This window comes from Gouania willdenowi, chromosome 1, assembly GCF_900634775.1.
Source record: "Gouania willdenowi chromosome 1, fGouWil2.1, whole genome shotgun sequence".
NCBI lineage: Eukaryota > Metazoa > Chordata > Actinopteri > Blenniiformes > Gobiesocidae > Gouania > Gouania willdenowi.
The window spans coordinates 24,864,140-24,890,673 of NC_041044.1; the positions used below are offsets into that span (position 1 = coordinate 24,864,140).

Genomic DNA, 26,534 nt, shown 5'->3' on the forward strand with positions numbered 1-26,534 from the left:
ACAAAAACTTACAAACACATGTATAAGACAAATTTTATTCCACTACTAGATTCCATGAAGCAGGATTTTGAACGTTGGAATACACTACCATTATCTCTAGGTGGCAGAATAAATATTGTTAAAATGAATATTTTACCCACATTTTTATATCTATTTCAATCTATACCATTATTTCTAACAAAATCGTTTTTCTCACACATAGACAAGTTAGTCTCATCATTTATATGGAATGGGAAAAGTGCACGCATCTCAAAAAATATTTTGCAACGACATCGGGAAAATGGAGGACTCTCACTTCCTAATTTTCAATATTACTATTGGGCATCCAATATCTGCACAATGCTATATTGGCCTCATTCTTCACACAACAGTAGTTTTAAATGGTTGAAACTTGAGAACATGTCATGTAGATCTACATATTGGCATTCTCTGGTGTGTACAAAGTTACCTCTCCCTCAACCTTTATGCAAATTTTCCACAAATCCAGTTGCTAAACATTCTTTCAAGATCTGGGCTCAATTCAGAAGAAGTTTTGGTCTAAATAATCTTTCAATTTACGCTCCTGTAATGCAAAACCATATGTTTGTCCCTTCCGTTGTTGATGACTCTTTTGCAGTGTGGTTCACCCATGGCCTGAGGACACTGAAGGACATGTTTGTTGAAGGACTGTTTGCCTCATTTCAACAAGTGAAAGGGATATTTCAAATTCATGATTCTCATTTCTTCAGATATCTTCAGCTTCGCAGTTTTGTGTCTGCTTCACTTAATCACTTCCCATCACGACCACCTGACACACCCCTTAAAAACATTTTGGACTTGAATGCAAACTCAAAAGGACTTATTGGTAAAAGCTATGCTATTATTACTTCCTATGATTTGGAACCATTGTCTCGTGTCAAAGGAAAGTGGGAGGAGGAACTTATAACTGTAATCCCTGAAGATGTATGATGAAATTTAAACCTGACCTAGACCCCCACTGTGAAACTGAACCAGTGACTCTATCTCACATGTTTGGTTCTGTATTTCAGATTAATGTTGAACACAACTGCAATATTTGGTATTGTATCTCAATTTTCTAAATTTAATGAAAAGCAAAAAGATGTGATTGCGTTTACTACACTTATTGCCCAAAGGCTTATACTGCTTAAATGTCCTCCATCGTTTAGAATGTGGTTTGTTGATCTTTTGTCTCATCTAACATTAGAGAAGATACGATATTCTATAAGAGGTTGTGTCAGTAAGTTTTTTACCCTCTGGCAACCCATCCTGGATCAAATTAAACAGGTGGATCCCTCACTTATTCTATTAGAATGATGTCGTATTCATATTTCTATTTTATTGGTAATTTTTTTTAAGGTGCAACAGGGTGGGAGTGTTCTGTGGGAGGGGGGAGGGGGGAGGGGGGTTATAACCAAAAAAAAAAAAAAGACATTGTTGTATTTTCTTCTCTTCTGTTTTGTATCATGTCTACAAAAAAAAAAAACACTTTCAACAAAAAAAAAAAAAGATCAATCTCACAGTTACTTTACTGTATACTTACTAACAGTGTGACATTTAAAACTGTTTCAACTCTACTTCAACCTTTTCTCCATAGGTTTGTGACTGTAGTATGGATATGATTAGAGTAATTTAAGCCTGTATCAACCATATTTACATTCTGCCTACAGTAAGAGAAGTGAAGAGCAAAACGTCTCGTCACCCAAGTCTTCCCGTTTTATATAATAAGGATTGTTAAAGCAGAACTAAGGAACTTTCGCTTAGCACTTTTGGTTATGTCACTGTCGTAAACCCCCGAGGCAGCAGCTCCTCCCTCCCGCTTCAGTGAGACGGGCAGCGGGAGGCTTCCTAAACGTACCGGGGCAAAATTAAAGCGGTAAAAGCAGAACTAAGTAACTTTTTCACCTTAATAAATCTTCCTTGTCGTCCCTGTGAGGGTAATACAAGGGTTTATGGGGAGATCGGGGGTCTCTCATCCCCCTCTGCTGTCTGTGGCCAGAAAACAGCACTTGCAACTTTCCCTGCCTCTGAACCGGTGGCAGTCTCGCAGCTCTGTTCTCGTTCTCGTGACAACACGTACAGCCCAATACACACTAAAGGTACGTTCACACAGAACGTGACTGTAGCGACTGCAGTCACTTCAATTGCACGTGACGCTTCGCTCCAGTGACGTCATTACCAGGGAACGCGTGTGTGTGTGTGCGTGTGTCATCACGGGCGATTGAAGTGACTGCAGTCGCTACAGTCGCGTTCGGTGTGTATTGGGCTGTCGTAAAGCAGTACGTGTTGCCACAAGAACAGAGCTGCGAGACTGCCACCGGGTCGGAGGCAGGGATAGTTGCAAGTGCTGTTTTCTGGCCACAGACAGCAGGGGGGGATGAAAAACCCTACAATCACCCCTATAAACACTTGTAATGCCCTCAGAGGGACTACGAGGAGGATTTATTAAGGTGAAAAAGTTACTTAGTTCTGCTTTAAGTAAGGTAATATAAAATGTTTTGTAACAAACTTGTATTACCACATATTTATCTGATAACAAACACACAGCTTGCGGCAGTAAAACACACTCATAAAAAGTCTGCTTTAAAGCACTGGTGCTTATACACTTTTTTAATGATGCCCTTGTTTTCCCTGAGAGTGTTTGTCAGTACCTTAGTCCTCATGATTTCCTTAATAGCAGAATCAAACTCTAGGGAGTTGTTAAAGTCCACTGTCATTACGTGAGGCCTGCCGATGTACTGCTCTGCATACGGATGTTGGGAGAAAACCTGAAGAAAGAACAAACAGCAATAGCCGTAAAGCCAGCGGACTCTGTGGAGTGTGAACACATACATCCTCGTACGGTAACTCATGTTGAATATCTGGCTATTCAAGGTTCTTTATTTGAAGGAAACACATTATAAGTGATCATATTAAGGAAAATAGTTCAATTAATGAGACTCCCTGAAGGTTCATCGCTCAAATGCTGAAGAAGTTGTTTATGTCAGAGATGGGCAACGTTTACCACAGCGAGAGACAAAAGAATGTGATTTAAAGGCTGCATTATTACCGCTCATGTCAGCATTTAGAAAAAAAAAACCATTCTGAGCATTATTACAGGAAAGGTTTTGTCTACTTTTGTTGTCATCTTTTGTGTTTTGGTTGTTGTTTATAATAAGTAATTACTGTCTTTTTGTTTGTTTTTGGAGTCATTTTGTGCATTTTTGTTGCCGTTTTGCATATTTTTATGTCATTGGCCACAGTTACATAATGTTTTTTAATTTGTAGTTAATAACTATTTTCATTATATCCATATCTCATAAGGCTTTTATTAAATAAATGATTCCCGGCTCCAGCCCGGGCGGCCAACCTGGACTATGTCGTCACCAGCGCGTCATCGCGAGTCGAGCATGCGCAGAATGACCGGAACTAACTTAAAGCTGAATTAATTACAAGACCGAGGAATTATTTAATTCAAAATCGAAACAAACCAACCACTTATTTAAGTTCTAATCAGAATTGCATTAGGAATCAAGTGTTTACAAGGCCAGTTTAAAGATAATTTAATTTTTATTCTGAATTAAAGGTGAATTAAAGCTCTCATGTAAACGTGGCTATAATGTATTGTTGTTATCTTTTTGTGTAACTTTATCATCATTATAAATGTGTTTATCTTAGGCCAAGTGTCATTTACTGAAGAGGTGATTTGTCTTTTCGAACTTTATTAGATAAAAGAACAAATAAAGGAAACTGCAATGAATCATTTGAGTTGAAATAGTGAAAAACATGTATTTTTTTATAGCCTGTAGTCACATTTTGTCTTCATGTCTTATTTATTCTTTTGTTTCTTATGTTTTAAGTGTTCTGTGTCATTTGTTGTAAAAGCACTGGGATGCACTCCTCTTTATGAAAGTTGCTATTTAAATAAAGTGCGATTAATCCATCAATCCATATAAATGACTTACTTCTCGTGATGTGGGCTTGCCTCGGAAAAACTCATGATTAAGTGAGCTGTGAGGCGGGTTGAACTTGGGCTGCAGAAAAATGCAACCATTGGCAATTGCTTCAAGAGGAGCAGGGCCTTCATATGGAAAACCAAAGCCAATAAAAAGCTAGAAATAGAAAAAAAGTATTATTATTACAAATGTATCGATCAGAGAGACGTGACTGCAAAAATCAAGTACGTAGTTTGAGACTAAACAGGACAATCAATGGTGCTGTGTGTGTGTGTGTGCAGCACTTATTCTTCTGCCTCTTGCCTTGGCCTTGCGCAGCAGTTGCTGCAGCTCATGCTGGGGCAGTAAGCCGTGGTTCTTCACAAAGGCTGGGACCTCTGGGGGTCTCTGAGTCTCATAGTACACGGTGCCGTGGACTTCCATGTACCTGTGGAGAATCTCCAGGAAACCCTCCTTGCCAAGCTGAAAGGGAGAGCAAAGATTGTTGAATGAGATTAAGACGTGTGTGAAGAGGGCTGTGTGTGTAGAAGAGGAGGGGAAAAAATATTTTTGAAAAATGTTCAAGGACTGAATAATAAATCTGTTTAGTGTCACAGGTTTCTTACTCAATGTCAGCCTTACTGAGGTTTTGTTGTTCTCACTACTAGTTGTTACTGAAAGGAATCGTTGAAATGAAAAACCTATAGAAGCTGGCATTGATACATGAGGACATGATGAAGTTTACTTGCATCAGTGCACAACTGAGCAATCGTCTCTGCTTCTATCCATAGGAAAACAAACATATTACTCCTTAGGCTGACAGAGTCAGGGTCTAGCTGCAGGTTGTGGGTGCAAAAAGCAATAAAATCATACAACTATAACTAAATATTGTGAACGGAGCAGAGCCTTGACCTAAGTATTGACCCGTCTGTGTTAAGCAGCTTAGTGTATCCCATTGCTGTTGTGTTGTCCCTCCTGCAAAGCTATATGGTAGTTGGAGGCTGGAGCAATCGATAGCTTCCACTGTGAGGATTTTCCCATCCAATTAGGAGATTAGGCCAAGCGCCAATTGCAAATGACAAAGACAATAAATTAGCAGAGGGACACACAAGTGTGCAGGTGTGCTCCTTCCATAATAAGCCCTTAAAGAGTATCTAGAGCCAAAAACCACAGTTTGTCCTGCAGAAAACAAATGTATTTGTGTATGAAGTTGGTTTGTTGATTGAATCCAATTTCAATTTAGCATATTTTGTTGTAAAAATGTAAGTGACTGCCCTCTATGGGTTGGAGCCTGGCTGCTACAGTTGAATTTTGCTATTGGCTGAGAATTGTGGTTTGTAATGTTTTGGTAGATTCTTAAGTCACTGTTAGCCACGCCCCTCCTATAAGAACTAGCACCTGTTGACGCCGGAATCTATGGCAAGTAGGTTCAATTGAAAGAATTGTGAACAGAGCAGGTAGTTAGCGGCGTATAGATTGTTTTTTTTTTTTTAGAGATTTTATAATATAGACTGGGAGAGTCTCAACTGCTCTTCTGTTCTTTAACTCATTTCCTCTAAACACAGGACATTCCCATTTCTGTCAACGATGAAATTAAATGAAAACACAAACAAACAAATAACCTTTACTGAGCCGTACCTGTTACATGTTTTAAGCTACAACAGTAAAATACCGATAGAAAGAGATGTATAGATGTTTATAAACTATAGAAGTCTAAAGAAACCAATACAGCAAATGCTTTGGTTTCTCTACTTTCTATTTTTGACGAATAGTTTGAAGATTTGTTGCTTGAGTAGGCTTCAGACAAAAAAATGTGCTTTTAGTGCTGCACAGCTTTTCAAACCATGTTTGAGTGTAATTCATATATTCAACAACAGCAGACACTAGATGAACACGTGGCATGAGGCAGAAAAGCAGAGGAAAGTGAGTGAGCTCCAATCACGAAATCCTTTAAAATAGTGTATTTGTAAGCTTGCTCTTTAGTGCTAAATTAACTTTCATTAAAGGCTTACCAGGTATATACAGTACATAAATAGTGAGACGTCTCTATATCTGATGATACAGCAGGCAAACTTGTTTTCTTACCTGGAGCTAACATTAAAGTCCGTTTTAATGCGAGGCCGCAAGGGAAAGAAACAAAGAGACAAAAGATTAATCCAGAGCCAAACAACAATATAACAGCAGAAGCCAGGCGACATATATTACACATTATACTTAATGTCCTTTTGAACCTCAGTTTTGCAGCCCAGATTTTAAAATTTTTATAACCTCCCATCAGCCCTTTGAGCGTGTGTCGTTCCTTTGTCACTGCAAGAACAGAACTGTGGGAATAGTATAGAGACTATAAAAAGTAATGGCTTCAAACCTCATTTCTATAATCGTTTTAGTAAAACAGACACAACTGTGGCTTCCATATTATGCAGATGACCAAACACACAGACAGCATTTGACAGGATAAATCTCAAGAAACTCAAGCTGTACGTTCTGTACAAAGAGGGACTTTTTACGCTGAGTGAACAGTGATCTCCTGGGAATCTCTCTGTCAAATATGCAGTAAAAGGCTTGCAGTGAGTATCGTGCATGCTATATGTGTGTATCTGGATAAACTAAGCATTATTTCAAGTGACATGTAAGCATTCTCTGCAGATGTTAGGATTCATTATCAGAAGACAACCAAGAAAGGAAAATGATCACTAAGTGCTTTTAGACATAGATAAAAGTTATACTAATTTATATCATTTTTTGTGAAACAAGAAAGGTTCTACAGTATGAGGTGCAGCCCCACAATGCCCCCAACTCATAAACTTATAGTAAGTCTGGGATTACAAAGAATGAGGGGCGAAACAAAGACCGACGACCTAAATAAAAGAAAATCCTTTTCTTTCCTTGCTTTTGTATTTCTGTTGGCATTTAAGACAAACACTACATAAAGCTTTTGCAACAACAAAGGTTTACAGACACATTGTTACAATTTGCTGTTGTTTTCACATTAGATAACACACACACTGCCAACGCAAGCTTTTGTGCAAATGTAGGATGTGTTGTGTCTACTGAATACTAATGTCTATGCGTGAGCGTTGCTGCCTGTACCTTCCACATACTGGGCTCCTTCCCGTACACCACAGCCATGTTGCTGACTTTGTTCTGCTGAATGCTTCTCTTCTCTGTCTCATTCAGCTCTTCCGAAACGAAGCCCATGAAAGAGTTATCTGGCGTATGAGCTAAATGTGTGCGAGTGTGCATTAAAAGCAAGCAAAGATGGGATGGCAGTAAGTGGAGAGAGAAAAAAGGACACAAAGAGGGAAGAAGTGAAAGTTAGTAGAAAACTGCAGCATGCTGAAAAGCCTCATGTTATTGACCTAAAAGGTGCAATAAATGACTCTGTGCAGGTCTAAAAACCAGCAGGAGGTTGGCTCTGTGGGACAGTTGGGAGATTATGGGTTTGAATCTAGATTTTGGTATGTTTGCTTAATTATAGTCTGTGTGTATTTGTAATTACCTATTCTGTGTGTCAGCCCGGCAATGTGACTGTGAGCAGGGAATGAGTGTACAGGAAAAAAAGATTGATGACATAAACCAGTCAAACCAGTCAAACTCATGTTAGTTCAGGGGCCAAATAATACGGATTAGTTTATCTTAAAATGGGCCACAAATTTTAGGCGGTAAAATTAATCATTACTGTGCACTAGTTTGCACTTTCACATATACATAAATTATAAAATATGTACGACACTGATAATATCAAAGCAATAAGTGACAGTACCTGTGCAGGGATTTGATTTTGTGACCCATTTTGATGTCGTTTGGAAAAGTTTTGTGGAATAATTTCAAGAAAATTGCAGGATTTTGAAAAAATTGAGAGTTCGTTTAATAATTTGATATTAAAAATGACTGCCATTGTGTGATATAAGCGCAGGAAAAATGTGAGCCCTGTTCATATTGTGGAGTTTCATTGACTTTGTGTATTAATTTGGAGATATTTACAACTGAATTAGTTGGTAATTTACACAATGATTCATGGTTTCTCTGACTTTTTCGCTTGCTGCTGCGGGCCGAATTGGATGCTCTAAAGGGACGGATTTGGCCCCCGGGCCTTGAGTTCAACGCGTGTGACCTCAATTAATATTTCATGAAATCTATTGTTCTGAACTTTTTTTCTCTTATCGTTTCTAGTAATATTTCATAGTTAAAAATCAAACCATCTTAACGTTTTCTATTGTACGTCCATCATTCTTATTTTACAGCTTCCATTCACAAGTACAATTGGGCTGTAATAAATGATGGGTCATGCTCTCAGTATGCAGCATTTAAAGGTCGAGTTTGTCATAGCATTGGACCGTGTGAGTGTGGGTGAATATAGAGAGCCATGTATTGATGGTATAATAATTCTACTGTTGAGTGCCAGCAATAATAGAATATGCACGACATTGTCAAGAGCTCAAAGTGAGTCAATGTTTTAGTCAGGAAGCAAGAAAGGGAGAAACAGCAACAAGGTCTTTGAAAAATGCAGATTAGACATCTTGTGCAGCATATAAACAGAGAACAGACACAGAGGAGATGAGGCACAGAGACAGTTTCAAGGATAATGAAAGTGATGGGTTTCTAAAGATAGTGTTTTTATAAAAAATAAAAAGAACAGCTCAAAATTATTGAAATTGCACAGTGAGACCTGTCAAAGGAAAAGCAGTGCATTGATTTAATCATTTTTAAAGCCATCAACCATTAAAACAGTGGAAGTGACTGTGAGCATGAAGGGAAGGTTTTAACATTTCTTCATATTCTGAGCATTAAGATAATAATATGCAATACGAGTTTTCCTCTGTCATTTTGACCAGTTTATGTTTATGTGAAGCTTCTCTCGATGAACGTGCTCTTACGAAACATGGTCATGTACTGCCGGGCGTTGAGGTTCCAGTATCCCCAGTTGGTTCTGTAGCCGTGCAGAGTCGCGTACTCCTCGTGGTTGTAAGCTGGCTCTGTTCCAAATGTGTCGATCACTCGAATATGACATCTGCAAAAATGTAAAAATGGAAGTTAGAAAAACAGACGTTCATTCATCGCTATTCTCCCCCTGTACTTAAGTCAGTCGCTGCACGCCTTCACCCCAGTTAAGCACTGTGGGTGGAGCAGCCCTGAAATGTGGGTGTTCAAATCGGACTTTACACGCATTCTCCGGTGTGCGTAAGTCCTTTTCCTCTTACGCACTTATAACCCTGGAATAAGTGCAGCGCCCCGATAAGGTGAAACATTATATTACACTAGAAATATAAACTTAGTTACATTTGAAGCCACACTGACTTGTGTGTCGCGCAGCAGCAGCTGAGTAATCACAGCTGCTGCTGCGCGATTAATTAAAACTCTGACAGATGCAGACTTCTGTCCACGTTGGTCACAGTGATTCAACTATTTTCATACTATGTCCAACGTAAAGTCACAGTTTGATCCACTACAGAGTGAAACAAGCTGTCATATGCAGATGAGGATGGAACACAAACTGTTCCCACACATATTTTAATGAGGCTCAGCTCAGGTTGCTTTAAACTATTTATATTTAAAACTGTGTATTATGGAAGGAAATAGTTCTGTTTCACTGCAAACATCCCTCTGTATTACAGCAGGACGTTCTGCGGCCGCGTTATTTCCTCATATTTCTAGTGCATCTAACTCAGTCACGATTTATGATGATGATGATGATGATGATGATCAAGGAGAGAGATTTTGACTTGGACAGAAGAATGCGGCCGATCCTCAGTCACACTGCAATAATCTGATCAATGATCTGATCAAATCAACCTGTTACATTGTTCTAATGAAGATGTTTAAAATGAAATTATCATTTTCACGAATTTCAATGACATTTACAAGCGTTGGGAAAACTCCATGTTCTGTGATTTCTAGACACCCCAAAAAAATGACATCACCGCCTCCTTTCCTTCAGCCCGCCTTCATTTTTTGCTCTTTGGTTTTGCTCTACTTACGCGCGGTGGGCGTGTCAGGAACCTGGACCGGAGAATATGCGTAGGAGAGAAGCGTGTAACTGCAGTTGCGTAAAAAAAGCACTTAAGTCCAGACGGGAGAATAGACCCCTAAGTTAGCAAGTTATGCTTTGTTTCAAATACCTCGATCGAGAGCTGCTGTGTGTTGTGTCGTTTGAAGTTAAGCCAGAGGAAAGTAACAGAAAAACATTAAAGACCTTATTATATTGCAGCCTGTACAAAAAGCACCTTCATCAAACCTGTGACTGAAGACTTTGCTCTTTGAGTTCAGTCTGTAAACACAGTTTCAATAGAACTAATTTTCATCAAGTTTCTGCCTGAGAAATACACTGTTGTGTTTGCTGAGGCTGCTCACAATACTAAATGACAAAAGAGAGAAATTTCATCTTCATTTCTTTTTCAAACCAAAGAAAAATCTATCATTAATGGACCTTTGTACAAATGTACTGCTGCATTTTACTTTCGTCCAGTGAATCCCTGACTATTTATTTTACAGCATTTTTAATAAAAATAATCAGTGTATTTACTAAACGTAGAAATACGTTGCTTAAGTTATTTTTTTTACTGTTAAAAACCTCAACCTTCAGCACTTCTTGTGTTTCTAGCAAGTTTGGGCTCAACCTGGTTCTCTAGGCAGTGGTTTTTGGCTTAAGTACCCCCTTTCTCTAACTTTTGAATCCAAGTACCCCCTTTGTCCTTCTGCAACATTTAACTCACAATTCTGTGAAAAAACAACTATAGATCATAATGATGGAATGAATGAGTGATAACACACATTTTAAAGAATCTAACTTTGTAAATAAGTGGAATTAAACAGTATTTAGTGCCTCCTGAATAGATTTATCTCCATAGTTTTAATTATTTTCAGTATATCCCTCAATTATATCATAATTTTGTGTTTTTTGTGTCATTTTGTTGTTATTTGTCAGTTCTTTTTTATTCAGTATATTTTTTTTCTTATTTTGTGTATTTTTGTTGTCATTTTTGTGTGTTGTTAGTATTATCTAAATTATTACCTCTCAGTGTGTATGTTTTTGATGTTGTTTTGTATGTTTCTCTGTTATTTTTGTGTATTTTGTAGTAATCTTGTGTATTTTTCTCTCATTTAGTGTATCTTTGTTGCCAATTTGTGTGCTACTGGAAAGTATTTTTCTCTTAGTGCGTGTGTTTTTGGCATCATTTTGTCTATTTTGTTGTCTCTTGTCTGTTCTTTTTATTATTCATCATTATATGTCATCTGATTTTGTGCGTTTCTTGTTGTTGTTTTGTGTTTCGCTGGTATTATGGAGTATGATAGTATGATGACATTTTTAACTACAAATAAACATTATAAACTCATTTTTGGAATGCTGTCATTTGTTATTTTTTTTCTCTCTCTCTCTCTTAAGTACCCCCTGTTGTGCCATCGCGTGCCCCTAGGGGTACACGTACCACCATTTGAGAAACGCTGCTCTAAGGGGCTGTAAATGGATTTACATTTAGGTGTGTCCACTTCTGCTCAGTGTCTACTGAGGATGGTGCTTGCGTGGTTTTATGAGTTATTTCTTTGCTATGTACCCATGACTAGGACTAAACAAGGTTCCCTGAACTCTGTATGTAAAGGTTGCTTCTTTATTGCACACATGATCTCAATCTGATGCTTTCGCTTTCTGCTATGTTACAGAATCTAACAGGATACGTGATCTTTATCTATATAGGTCAGCTGCAAAAACAACGCATCATAGAGGAGGCTACAATGTGAATAAATTGTCATTGTGTGCACAATATATTGTGTATACTGTGTGTTATTGATTAATTACAAACCAAATGAAAGTCAAAGCTAAATAGGAATCTACCTTTACTAGCATCTGTGGCGTCTGCCTTTGCTATCACACATTAGAAGCTCTGAAATAGTGAAAATGTTTCTGCAACCAGATAAGAGGTCCCGGAGGGGGTGAGAAAAGTGGAAGAAGAGGGGATAAGCAGAGGAGTAGCTCAGCTGAATATCTAACAGGAGATCAGAGTATGAGGCTAATCTGGGTTAAACGGCTGCTGAGTAAGACTCAACAGTCTTCCATGGTAGAGAACATAGCATAACAGGACATTGTCATGTAAAGCCTTTAAATGCAAATGTGCTGACTAAAAATAACCACAATATATATACTTATGATTATTTTTGAGTTAATGAGAATGGGTTTTATTTAATCTCAAACCAGAAACTTGTCAAAGTAAACTAGGATTTATTGTCAAGACAAACTTGAGGTAAACCATAATCTGTTCCTGTTGTGTTCACTCACACAGCTCTAACAGTCCCTACAGCATCTGTTTACACCACAAATACAGTAAGTCATTTCAATAACTTTTATTTGGCTCACAGCACAATACAAACATGTTGACGACCTCATAATCTCCTAGTCTATAGTGCCTGATGGCAAAGACGAGTATTTATTTCTCCTGTCATTGTCCAACATGTTTTTTGAAAAATAGAGCGGCAAATTAAATAAACTTTGGCAATAGAGAGCTTTTAATTCATATTGTTAGACAATGTTGTATCATTTGTACGTGTTCTGAATGCGTGGTCTGTATACGCTAACTCCACGCAACAGCTGATCATAGCAATTTTCTTTTGCTATGCACACACTCTTGTTAATGTTTTCAGCCAAAAAACTGCACATTACAGTAAAACACATGACTATTTGAGAGGTTACTGTGATTGTGAGTACGACAAAAGCTGCTCCGCGATGTGTGATTATCTTATTGTGTGATTACTATTGCAACAACACATCATCAGTAGGGTAAAACTAACATCTTATGTAAGTTGAGGACCCCCTCGAAAACGAGATGTTCCATCTCAAGGGGCATATCCTCCAATAAATAAATTTGAAATTTGAAATTTGTCACAACAGCAGCAGCAGCGGAGTTAATCAGCTGCATTAGCTGTTTCAAACACTCACTGGAGCTGCTACGTCGCTTTCTTCTCATCCTCTCCTCTACTGATTACAGGAATAGTCCATTCAAGGTGATAGCCCACTGTTTTGTCCAAACGCTGCATCACAAACACGTCAAAGGAGAAACAAGGTGATATAACGGGTACTAAAAATGGAACTGACTGTAACTGCTCCCTGGGTGCTACTCCATGGCAGCCCACTGCTCCTCAGGGAGGGGTTACAAGCAGAGAACACGTTTTGTGTATGTAGCTTTACATATTTGACAATAAAGTATAATGTATATTCTATATTAAATCACAGTGTTACTTTTACCTGTGAGGTAGTTTGAGCGGGAGGAGATCACGTTCTTACATAGGCTAGAAGGAGCCAGGAATGCGAGGAGGAGGAGTTTCCGCCATGTGGCGAGAAAAATCCAACTCGCCAGTTTGGAGCTGATTTTTTACAAAATGTGGGGATTAATTTAACCGCCAATGTGACAGTTAAACATGAATGCTTAATGTGCGGCAAGAAATGAGCAATTAGCATGTGTTGACCACATGATCATGTGTTATAAAATTCAAGTTACTTTTGTAGCCTTTTAAATACATTAACTAAAAAAATCTTCTTTACATAATATTGTGTTCATGTAAACTGAGATGTGTAAGAATTTGAAGATGCAAGATACTGTTTTATTGCTTAATGTCAATTTATTTAATTTTATTTTAAACTGTTTTAAGTTTTCATTTACAAGACTCCAGGAGGACTATAATGCAGGTGAGATGAGGCAAAATGGTTCCTTGTAGAGTAAAGGTTGTAGACCCCTGACCAGGGAAAGAGGGTTAGGAGACCCCACTATAACAGCTGGACCCTATGAATTTAATTCCATGGGGTGAAGCAATGCAGATGCTAAGTTGGTTATACTACTGTTAAGTTAATTCAACTACAGCATTTCTGCAAAATAAAAAATACAGAATACATGTAACCTGTTGTTATGCTTTGCTGTTATTAAAAATTGTTCTTTTAAAATTATATAAAATAAATGACCTGTTATTACAGCCACTGCTTGTTGTAGAAAAACTAAATATTGACTCTAAAACATTAAAACATTTAGCAAATATCTCAAGTCATTGTCAATCTTTATTTCATAAAAAAAACTACAGTACGCCAGTTAAGTCAACTATTCATTAGCATGCGTGTCAATGCTGTACACTCCCCCTCCCCCCATTCAAAAAAAGGGTGCGACCAAAAAAGTTGGTCGCACCAGTGCCACCACTGGAAAAGTTAGTGTAGAGCCCTGCTTTGGCTTTAACACAGACGGAGATAATATAAAGGAGACGCTCAATGTGTCAACCGTCGACCACCACTGCAGCAGCAGCAGCGGTTGTAGCGTTAGCATTAGTTCTGCAGAATCCTCAAGCTCACCATCAAGTTAAAACGAAAAGTAGCAGGTTTAACCACTGCTCATTTAACCTGAACAGATCTTGGCTTCATATTAATATTGTATTATTTGTAACAAACAGAAGAGTCAGATAAAACTAATATGTATTTTTATTGAAAACGTATTAAGTATTGAAAATGAGAGCAGAAAAGGTTAATATCCTGTTCATAACTAAGGATTTTTCAGTGATGGTTGCTACCGTCTTGGGAGAGCAAAGGTGTGCATGTAGCTGTGGGATGGGGCAGGCGGCGGGGGGGGTGCAGAGTTTTTACGACAGTGACATAACCAAAAGGGACCTTTAGGGGGAGTGCTAAGCGCAAGTTACTCAGTTCTGCTTTACACTGAAGTGTTGGTTGGACTTCATAAATAAAATGTAAATACATTTGCTATTAAATGTTGTTTAGTTGTTTGTTAATGTCCATAATTAATTTATAGACAATTCCCTTACAAGAAACATTGGAAATCTAGGAAACCTTACCTGCACTGTCCAGTATTCAGGGATTTATTTCAGTCACACTGGTTTAATTATTATTTTGGTTTAAAAAGTTACAGAATTGATTTCAAGTCACTGAATCTTTTCGGATCAAATCGTTCTAAATGAACCAATATCATCCTTGATTTGAGTCGGCAACCACGAATCATGATTCGAATCGGGAATTGCTGCTAAAACAAATTGTTACACCCCTAATGTACATATACAGTTAAATACCTACACATATGTAGGCAAGTAAGCTGCTTCTCAGCTACAAGTAAACACCATGTTGGACAGCACTCTGTGTAGTTTGTGCATAACAGATGACTGTGGAGGTTGGAGGGAACATGAAACAAAAGTAATTAAAGGGAATTGAAGGTCCCCAAAGCACAAAGTCATTGATTAATGATTCAACACAGTGAAAGAGACTCAACCAGAACAGCCCAGGCACGAAAGAGGCCAGAACAGTTAGTCACTCAACTACTGACCTGTCTTAAACATTTTGCTATTGTAGAATTTAAAGGTTAAAGTGAATGTATGATACATGTGAGGTGAAATACACAACAATATGTAGCTGTTGTCCTCAGCGAGTGATAAGAAGAACTTAACTGAATCTAAATATCCAAGAGAGTATATTCGAACTATTAAAATTTGAATCTCCTGGCCATTTTTTCCTCATTACTGTAAGACCAGCATTACATCCTCTGCAGAAAGTGAAGATAGGTGTTTCTTGTTTTGTCTGTGCAGCTGAAAAACTTAGATAATTCTCTCCCGGCAAGCTGCTGCAAGAACAAAACGCTGTCTCTATACAAACACTAAAAGTCACATCTTGTTAGGCCAAGCAGAAATCAAGACTCCACACAGTAATGACTGCGCGGAGAATTGCTGACCTCAGCGAGCAATTAGGTGCTGACTGTCTGCTGGAAATGGGGGGACAGTGTGTGCGTACGTGAGAATGAGAGAGATAGCAAAAGATGTTGTGTGCTGGGAAAAAAGCTCCCCCTGCTCGCCCGTAATGCATTTCTCTGGCTCATAATTGGATTTTAAAAATACATGCGGTGGTCCTTCATATGTGGTGTCAGGCCGACTCCACATCCTTTCAGAGTTTTGTGCTATCTCTGTTTCTCTTTGTTCTCCTTTGTTGCTAGAATCACTGTCATTGTTTTATCACAGGCTGCCTCTTTTCTCTGTGCCTCAGGTTCAGCTCGCCTCTGACTCACACTTCCTTTAATCTTCACTTCAGTCTTTCTTGTTTGTTTTTTACCGAGAGCAAGTACAAAGCAAGCAAAATGTCAATTGTTGTCACTGAATGTGAGGTACAGACTAGGATGTCAATTTATTGGATAAGGTAACATAAAAGTGAGACAGAGCAGGACAAATATAAGCTGTTTTAATAAAAGACCCGACAACGATAAAGCTGGTCTTTCGCTGCCAACAAGCTCTGATGATGATATAACTTTAATTAGAGAGCAATGCAGGGATTCACAGAAATGATTTCTTTGTTTTTTTGCGCTTCACTCCTTATGGTTTATGTGGTCTCGGTCTCTCTGCTGCCATGGCCTATTTTTGTATAGTTGAGGCTTTGCAGGGATGTCATAAGCCATTAGGCACACTTAAATGGCAGTACCAAAAAAATAGTCACTCTTTTTCTTGTAGCAGATGTTTTCTTTCCTTTTTTTTGTGTGTATGTGGGCATGTGAGAGTGTGTATAAAGATGATTTTTAAGGAGCTGTGTGATGTACAGTGGAACATTCTGAACTGCATAGGGTGTAAAATCATTAATTTTCATTCTTAGCTATCAAAACTTATGTGGGTGCCTGGAAAAATACTGGCACAAACGCACGCACAATGTAGATCAGAAATGGATAACTGTTATCATGGTAGGGGCCACAAAAATGTGACTGTCTGATCCGAGGGCGTCATTAGAATAATGACCAATCTAAGCAGTAATACAGGAAAGAACAAAGGTTTTTTTTATTATTATTATTATTATTATACATCAATTTTATGTCGTGCTTTTCTGGGTACTCAAAGTCACCTTACAATGAAGGGAGCAGTGTTGGGGTTCGGTGCCTTGCTCAAGGGCACCTCGGCAGTGCTCCAGCTACCAGTTTTGGGTGTATGTTTTGGAAGAATTGAGTGAATTTTTGTTATCACTCTTCGTGTATTTTTGTTATCTTTCTGTGTGTTTTTCTGTCTTGTGTGATTTTGGAGTTTTATCTTTTTTTTTGGATGTTTTTGTTGTAATTTACCGTGTTTTTTGAGTCATTTTGTTTTATGCGAGTCTTTTATACGTATGATTGTTGCTATTTTGAGTTTTTAAGAGTTATATTTGTGGCCTTTTCTAATGATTTAGTATTTTTGTTGTCATTCTGTGTACATTTGATGTCCTCTGTGTTTTTACAGTCATCTGGGTCGATGGTGGTATAAGAGTTCAGGAAGCAGGCTTGTAATCGGTGGGTCACCGGTTCATATCCAACTGTGAGATGCTGAGCAAGTCCCTTAACTTTAACTACTAGTGTTATACGTCGCTTTGGATACAAGTGTCTGCTAAATGAAATAGTAATATATTGTACATTTTTATTTTCCTTTTGTGTATTTCTGGAGTCATTTTGTGCATTTACTTTTGGGGGCCACACAAAATGAAACCATGCCTGATGTATAAAACCCATACTTGCACAATTATGGACTGAGAATATTGTCTACATTCACCCACTTGTGTTTCTTCAGTGAAAGCCCCATGTGTTGCTTCATCTGCTGTAGGCCGTGGTAGTCTGTGTAGATGAGGTCAAAGGGCAGGGGACCAGTGAGTGGGCAACTGCCTCTGCCCGGGGGCACCCCAAGAAATCTGCAAGACACAAATAGAAAAAGTCCCTCACACAGAATGGGAAATAGGAGACCATGAAGAGAGAAGATTCACACTGCACAAACTGAGAACATGTTGTGCATTCAAAGTGTGTTTAACAGCTTCAATGGAGAGTTCTCATTATTCAGTGGAGCATCTGTTCAATTTGACAAATAATCATTCAGTTCAGTGAGACAAGGAAATAAATATATAATGCACAGATATTTCTCAGTATCAAGTGTCACATAAAAATTGAATGTTGTATGAATTAAATACTTCTAGGATAAATAAAGTTCAAGTGTTACTAACTACAACTGTTATTTCCAATTGTTAGAATCATTTGTGGTGTACATCCTCCCTGGTGTCCAAGTTAGTTTGTTTAAAATAATCAAGTAGTTCATGATTATGATGCATTATTGCTGCAAAGCTATTACTGAATCTGATCCAAGCTGAATCTTTTGATTGATTTTGTTTTTTTTTTTATTAAAATGTAAACATTTCTTTTTACCTGCATTTCAGCATTGTACAGCCATATTCCAGTATTCATTCAAATAAAATCATATTAAATTGACTCAAGACACAAAGATAAATTGAAGACATCAGAATACTTATCAAGACCAAAAGTCGCCTTAATTACAGGAAACCAAGAGGACTTTTGAGATGCACACACACTTGACATACGGTGTCTGGTTTCACATCCTTGTTTCACTCGTTTTCAACTCATTGATCGACTCTCTGCTGCCGTTCTGACAAACCCACTATTGGATATTTGACCTGTGATTAGTCTGCTAGCTCTTACTTAGCTCTTATTTCTTTGACAAATGAGGCCAGAGGCTAATGGATACGGCAATACAATTTGTACCCCCAGTGAATTTTGTCCTCCTATAGTAGTTTTTCATCGCCCTCTCTTTGGCTGAAAAGCTTTTCCGAGAGGTAATTTGATAGTGTTGGGTGGCGGCACATGGAGGAGCTCTGCTGGCAGCTGCTAACCACAATCAGACAGGAGTGAAAACACACGAGTGAAGGAGCTTGATATTGTGGTTGAACTCAAATTTAAAAAATATGGGAGCTGGGAAGCAAAATACCTGCAGCAGTTTGAGTTTATTTATAGAAATTGCATTCGCAGAGATTTCTGTTGGGTTTATTAATGACTGACAAGCACTGATGTGACAGTAAACGTAACTGAAGGTTAAAACTTTGAAATAGCAAACCTTGTCACAACTAAATACATTGAATCCAGACTTAAAAGTTATCAACAATTAGGTCAAACTGATTATAAACTCTTCAGAATGATTAAAAGACAATAAATGCAGTGCAGAAAGTAAAAAGTATAAAAAACATGATTAAGAACTTTCGATATATCTACATATGTTTGATTTTGCAATGACAATACAATTCAAGTTATCTCATCATTTATGCAAAACAAAGTAGTTTATATTGGTAGAGCTGGAATGTCCTTACATAAATTTGCATAATCCCACCTTTGATTGTGATTAAATGATTTTTCTCATAACATTTTAAACAAACAACATATTTTCCCTTACACACACATATAAACACATACAAATGATATGGAAAAATGTGAGTTTTTTTCCCAAAACAATGATTAAAGCTCAGTTTTGTTGTTATGATTTCTTTCTGCTTCACAAGAAAAAGCCTGGACGGTGACTTGGGTCTGTGTAATATTGATTACGATTATTCAAATTGAGTCATACTAGCCTCCATTTTCCTGTCACATTGTCTATTGGGTCCAACTCTTCTGACTATTAAACTAAGAAAACATTGAATTATGATTTCCACAAAATCCAGTTGGAACCAGTTTAAGCAAATCTTAATTAGTCACATTTTCAATGTTGCTATTGTATCCCGCCATGATGTCCCATCTGTAAATTATTAACATAATAGTGAAACAATCTTGATGGTTTAACAGAATGACCAGTTTGTGGAAAATGATGTATCTTAATATGATATTACATAATAAATACATAAAAAAAAAACCAACTGATGGGGCATTTTTACATTTGTCATCTTTCATCAGGACCATACTTCAATGCACGCCTCTTGCACACTCTGAGCCGTTCATACCGTGACTGCCTGTTAATGTCTTCAGATAAGTAAAGCAATCCGTAAAGTTCGACTCCTAGCTTTAAAAAATCATGTTGCAATAGTGTTGCATAAAGGAACATCCAAAACTTTCAGCCTTAAAAACTTGTGGAGCTCATTTTGTTTAAATATATCCTTATGACGAGATGAAAAAATTGTGCAACACCGCTCTGATCCTCTTAAGTATGGACCCTGGAGGCTGCTGCAAGCACTATGACAATCCTACTTTAGAGAGAAAAGTTTACTTTAAACGTCTAGTAGTTACCTCTGCTGTGCTGTGTGTGAGTGTGTGTGTGTGTGTGTGTGTGTGTGCATATCCATATTTGATGTGCAAAGAAAACAACATGCCAACTTGTAACAGTTATTTACCTCATAAGAAAAATAATTACTATCATCCAATATATAATTTATCATGAAGCATATTATAAACCTATAAACAAACTTGTTCACAATACAACTATCTTGTGAATATAAGCACTCCTATGCTGGAAACACACGTAAACGGCTGTTCTGGAAGCATCTGACAGGTCCCAGTTATCAGCAAAGGCAGCGCGCATGAGATAAGGAGGACGCGAGCATCATAAACACCAACGCACACAGTTAGAGAGAGGGGGAATGAGTGGAGGATGAATCAGATGAACATCGTTGTCAGAGATGGTACAATTCTTAGATGAAGGGCAACGGTAAAAAGAGGGCGAATTAGAGGTGTAAAAGGAGTTGGGGAGGACAAAGGTCGAGAGGGAAGGTGAATAAAAAAGTGATGGGAAGGGGGCGGGGCTAAAAGGAAGATAGAAAGTGTTCGAATGGGAAAAGGGAAGCAATTGGAATGATGAACAGTTCCATTGGACAAAATCACAGACCATTACACGCAATGGTCAGCACCTCAGACCATTGTGAGAGACGATTACATTCAAAACCTACTTATTTACTAAAGCGTACATCGTATAATTGCAGTAATTTAAAGCGGACATGGTCCCCTCTGTAGTGATCGCTGAGATCACTACGTGCGACCAGTACAAGACGAAGCCTCGTCTGTAGTGGCAGCTTTTCAGAGCACGGTGGAGGCTGCAAGATGTTTAATATTATTAATAACCTATAACCACTAGGAACGAGTGTATCATAGTGTATCATGTTTTTTCTGCAGTCTGTGCCTTCTCCTCGCCCTCCGAGGGCTCTCTTTTCTGTTTCAGGTGTCTTGATGCAGGAGCTGGTGGTTCCTGATCGATGATTCGCAGCTCAACTCGTCTGGAACACTCGACTATCCTTCTATCCTATCCTGTTTGCCCTTCTGTTGACTAACCCCAACCAGTCAAAGTGGATGGCTGCCACCCCTGAACCTGGTTCTGCTGGAGATTTCTTCCTATAAAAAAGAGGGAGTTTTTTCTCCCCACCGTCGCTAAATGCTTGTTAATTTGGATCTTGTTGGGTTATTTTTCTTACTATAGTTTTGTTAAAGCGCACTGAGATGACTTTGTTGCGCTATATAAATAAAGTTGAGTTGAGTTGAAGGCCAAGAAAATCCCATCAAACAGGAAGGAAGATAGAAATTAGTGCAATAAAGACGTGTGAATGTTTATGTGTGCATGTGTGTGTGTGTGTGTGTGTGTGTGCACAAGCGAATAAAAAGCACAAAATCAAAACAAGATCTTCAGGTCTGACCGATGAATGTATTCACACACAAACACAAATTACATATGCATCCATTGCTAATAACTCCTGCTCCTGCTTTGTTTCCCCAGACAGCAGCAGCATGCTCATTCTCCTTCGTCAGCAACTTTCGATCTAATCCGACTGAATCAAGAAGATTGAGAGTCTGCATTGGTTTCCTTGATGAAGCTCAAGGGATTGACAACTACCCCACAATGCGGCACAGCATTTATGTATTAACATACAACACATATTGGTATGGATTAGCATATAGTTGGGTTGAATCCAAGTGTGTAAATTGACGATTGTGCAGATGTACAAATTATCATGCTCTCACCCCTGGTGGAGATCAGATAAATCCACTTTTCAACTAGCAACTGGCACTCAGGAGGGAGAAAAACAGACGCTAAAATGTCAGTTGAATGATGAAGCAGGCAGATGTCTTTTGCTTGAGTGTGAAATGAACACATGCATAAGGATGAGAGTGTAGGAACAAACTCATACACTCGCAAATCATCTCGAGTCAAGTGGAAGTGTGGATTCAAGTGCCATCTAACTTTACAGCACACACACACACACACACACACACACACACACACACACACACACACACACACACACACACACACACACACACACACACACACACACACACACACACACACACACACACACACACACACACACACACACACACACACACACACACACGGCATATTAGTGAACCTATTAGTATCAGCCCACTGACAGGGCACAGCACTGTCAAAGAACCAGTTCTTAAAAAATCAAATGTGCCGGAGGCTTTTGAGCACAGAACGCTGCAATAGCCGGCTTGAATTGAGATCTCACTCACAGGGGAAATCCGAATAGAACTTCAGGGCATAATTTGTGTTAATTAACACATTGGTTACTGACACAGGAAGCAGTTTTGAGAAATGACAGAAACTGAAGTAAAGGAGCATATAGACCCATTTAAACATACAGTGCGGGAGAAATAAAGTGGCAATAATACAATAAAGCAATATTTTGACTCTTTCCAAGGATAGCAAGCAAAGTATCAACTGTGGTGTTGTTGTAGGACAAAAATGCAGCGGACTGTGATTAAGAAGGGCAGGACAGAGTATATTCCAACACAAAGTCAATTTAACTGTAAACCAAAAATAGACAAAGTACAAAAACAAAGATGAATCAAAGAACAAACTAGAAACTGACTAAATAACTGACATACAGACAACGACAATCAGTGTTATTTTGACAGTAACTAGGACTCTAACACAATATTTTTAAAGAAATAACGCAGTTACCATTACAATATGGTGCGTTTGTCCGTTACTTAGCTAGCTGCAGTATACTTCCTGTTTACAGTGGCGCGACAGGATGTCATGCCAACCACGGTAAAACAGAAGAAGCATTGTCAGCGTGTCTCCGTTTACATCACGTGCGGCAATCATGGCGAATCAATGTGAGAGCAGGACGAGCTTCTCAGAGTGGAAATGCGTGTATTATTTTACCAATCTGCTTCAAAAAGATACATGCATCGGTGAAGCTAAGCTAACGCTGTGTTGGTGGACGTGAGGGAAGCCTCTGCACCGAAGCAACAGTGGCAGGATTTTAACGGACTGTGACTGTTATCCAGGGACAGATCAACAAAACTACTGCACGGTATGTTGTTGTAAATATGCAGCCTGTCGCTGCTGCTGAGTCACTGCTTTCAGCAGCTCTTTAGCCTGATATGTTTTGCATTGTGTAGCTGAGAAAAATGCTGTGAATTAGTTTTTCCACAATTATTTTTACAAGCATTTTCAACAGCAGAATGTGCACCTGGAATTTGCACAGCTTATTTTGTGCTAAGGTGGAAAAATTGCAGTTTCAATTTTTGAGCAGCGGTTTTGTTATATGCACAACATTTATGGTTGTTTTATAGTAGTTTTTGTAAAACAGAGTTGGTCAAAATTTATTCCGAATGTTAATTCAGAATGCTTTCATTTATTTATTTTAGAAGGGTGATTGTGTTTATGTTGTACATTGTTGCTAGTTTTTGTACTTAAGCTGTAAGCTATTAACAATGTTAATACAGGAGCAGCAGGGGTAGGAGGGATTCAAACCACTGACCCTCTGATTACAAGCCAGCTTCCTTAACCACTATTCCTCCACTAAACAGTTGATCAACAGTGGAGTATTTTCTCATACAGCACTGATATGAAGCTGTATGGACACAGATGACCGCCAAAAAAATACAATTATTTGTGAATGAAGTAACTAGTAATGGTAACTAGTTACTTTTTTTCAGTAACTCGCACAACACTGACAATGCACACAGTATCCAAGGTGTCCTTTAAATAGTAAGGGAGGATAATCAAGAGATGAGACACACCCGGGTGAAAACAGGTGAAGGCCTAATAACTCCCAAAGCACATGCATACAAAAAAGACAGGATGTGATGACATAAATAGAAAATCTTAGAACCACAAATGGAAACCTGGCCTAAACCCATAAAATAATAATTAACAATGAACTAAATCAAACATTTAGTGGCCATACCTGCCTGTCATTGCCCAATCTCATCAGATCTGGGAAGCTAAGCAGGGCTTGACTTGGAGGTATGTGAGACCACTGAGAATTCCAGGTGCCACAGTGGGGTGGCAGTTGATCCAGTGGTATCTGAGGATGGGCCCATGTCTCTTATACTTCTTTACATTTAAGTCTCCAGTTCTTTTTTGTTTCTTTGATTTTGATTACATTTCTGTTGCTATGTCTCAAGTATTTTATATTATTAAAATCACTTTCATTCTTGCCTGGCGTCCTTCATGTGTTGCCTTAGAGTTAAGTCCTGGAGAAGTGTAAACATTTATACAGAACGTGGAGGTCAAAACACAAAAACTGTTTTCTTTTGTTCAACTCAACGACTTGTTCTTCCATTGTAAAAACATTATTAAACTTAAGTTTTGAAAACATTTTTAGAAGAGTAACCATCCACATCACGACAGTGATAGTGAAAGTACAGCCTCAGTAATGCAAAGTAAGCAAAAGAAGTATAGCCGTAATTTGTCCTCTTGTCCTAGATTTGTCAAACAGACCAATTAGTCATGGTATATTCATGTGCTCTGATGCAGAGGAATAAGGTTGTGTTGGGGACACAGCACTTTTTTTTTTTCTTTCCAGCATTTAACAGAGAGGAGCCAAATAATAAAGGAAATCATTACACAGTGTGCAATCAGCTGTGGTGTGGGTGTCTGTAAGGGCTTAGATGTATGGGTAGGGGTGATGAAACTCTTGAAAAACTGGGAAGCAGCTAACAAGCACATTGATTAGAGCTTAGAGGGAAACAGCTGTAGGGGAGAAAAAGGGAAACGGAGCGATAGGAAGCTACCGTGATGGAAGTAAAGAGTGGATGAAATGTGACAAGACCCAAAACAACTGGAAGGATGTATAAGGAAAGGAGAGGAAGGAGAAGGAAAGAGCAGCTTTTACTAACTCAGACACATGAACCAGGTAAAAAAAACTTTCATCAAAAAGAAAAATACCATGAATAACGTACGCATGCACACACAAAAACTAAACTTAGAATGTTTGACAGTGTTGGTGTTTACCTTACCACAGCAAATCTTCAAAGTGTGATGCGTTGAAGTGCACTAAGAAATCTGATAAAGCTGCAAATATGTCATCATATAAGATTTGCTGTAACAAAAAAACAGAGATGTACACTTTTAGTGTCAAGTGCAGTAGTTTGGTGCGCTGCCTCCACAAATCTATCAAACTTAGGAACGCACTGCACGCTCTACATTTAAACAAAGAGACAAGCTAACTACCTCCATCTCCCACGCCATCATCTCCCACAGCTGAATAATACCAATATGCTACTGCTGCCATGAAAAAGTACCACCACACACACCACTATAACTTCCTTTAAACACAGGGATGTGAAGATCAGGTCAATCATAATTTAAAGTGAGACATTTTTAGGAGCAGCTTCATCTCCACAGCATTAACAGCCTATAGTGTAATAACATTTTGAATCAGCAGCTTTACCAGCTTTCTTTCTTGCAACACATCAAGGTGAGAGAGAGTAGTGAAGCAGTAGATTGTCAAAAAAAATAAAAGGAAGAAGCAATCTATGGAAAGTGGTGACAGCCTAATTAGAATAAGAAAGAAAGGCAAAAGATGTGTGTATAGGATTACACTTATCTACCAAAGGCAGGTATAATACAGCAGCTCAGTCAGACAGTGAAAGAAGAACAGTACAGCGAAGGTCATTTCTCTAAATTCTCCCTACAGACTTCCCCGTCAGGTGATAGAGCTAGTGAGGAGGGAAAAGTTAACTTCCAGACATCTGCACACAGGCTAATGCGCATGAGGGATGAACAATGGACTGGCAACCATTTCAGCGTGTAGCATCTTTCTTTATCTTTTCTTTTTTTATTTTGGCATTTTATTTTTGAACAAAATAAATGTACAAAGATCAGTTCAACAAGAATCAATAAGAAATAAAAACATGTTAATTCCCTTCCCTTATCACCCTTTAACTTATTGCAAAATGATATTTACTTCCTACATAATGAATGGATACGATATACTTCTCATAATAAATCAACTGCACCAATCAACAGTATTTAATTATACAACTTAGATCAGGGGTTCTCAACTGGTCTCACCCTGGGACCTACGTTTTGCCATAGTCATTAAATCGCGATTTTTTTTTTTTAGAATTTGAAACATAAATCTATATGTTTTCCTGTGCAACATGCATTTCATAGCATGCCTGTCAAAAGAAAAGTTTCTTTCAAAATAAAAGACACATCCAACATGAGAGACATTAGGTATTTATTCATTTTTGACCAGCTGTCCGCGACCCACCCAGTCAGGGTCCACTACCTACTTTTGGGTCTTGACCCACCAGTTGAGAATCACTGATTTAGATCATCAACTTCATTACAAAATATAATGCCAATTGCTAATAAATAATTGTTATAGAAATGTATATTATCACTATAAATATATAATGGCAGTTCACTACATATATGCAAACAGTACATATTAATAACCAACGGATTTAACTGTTTCAGTGCCAGCCATTTTCAAAATTTCTATCCCCCTCTGTACCAGCCATTTTTGAGCAGTTTGACTGATTTTTAAAGACCCACAGAATATTTTATCCTATGACAATCTGAATTCTGACACCAGTCTCTAATTTCATCAGGAAAAAGTTTTGTTTCTAG

General features: G+C 38.3%; 1 protein-coding gene across 4 annotated transcripts in view; it reads right to left on the reverse strand.

Moving 5' to 3' along the window:
- Positions 1-26,534, reverse strand: part of LOC114467149 (alpha-1,6-mannosylglycoprotein 6-beta-N-acetylglucosaminyltransferase B-like) — a 114,773-nt gene that overhangs the window by 10,529 nt on the left and 77,710 nt on the right. For 2 of the 4 annotated variants that reach the window (XM_028453242.1, XM_028453233.1), the window contains exons 9-15: positions 17,440-17,571; positions 8,789-8,922; positions 7,002-7,132; positions 5,997-6,002; positions 4,236-4,394; positions 3,942-4,088; positions 2,649-2,765 (exon numbers count right to left, since the gene is read on the reverse strand). In XM_028453242.1, the coding sequence (XP_028309043.1) occupies positions 2,649-2,765; positions 3,942-4,088; positions 4,236-4,394; positions 5,997-6,002; positions 7,002-7,132; positions 8,789-8,922; positions 17,440-17,571 (826 nt within the window). The remainder of the gene's footprint in view (positions 1-2,648; positions 2,766-3,941; positions 4,089-4,235; positions 4,395-5,996; positions 6,003-7,001; positions 7,133-8,788; positions 8,923-17,439; positions 17,572-26,534) is intronic. The other 2 variants (XM_028453249.1, XM_028453259.1) reach the window with 1 other exon arrangement.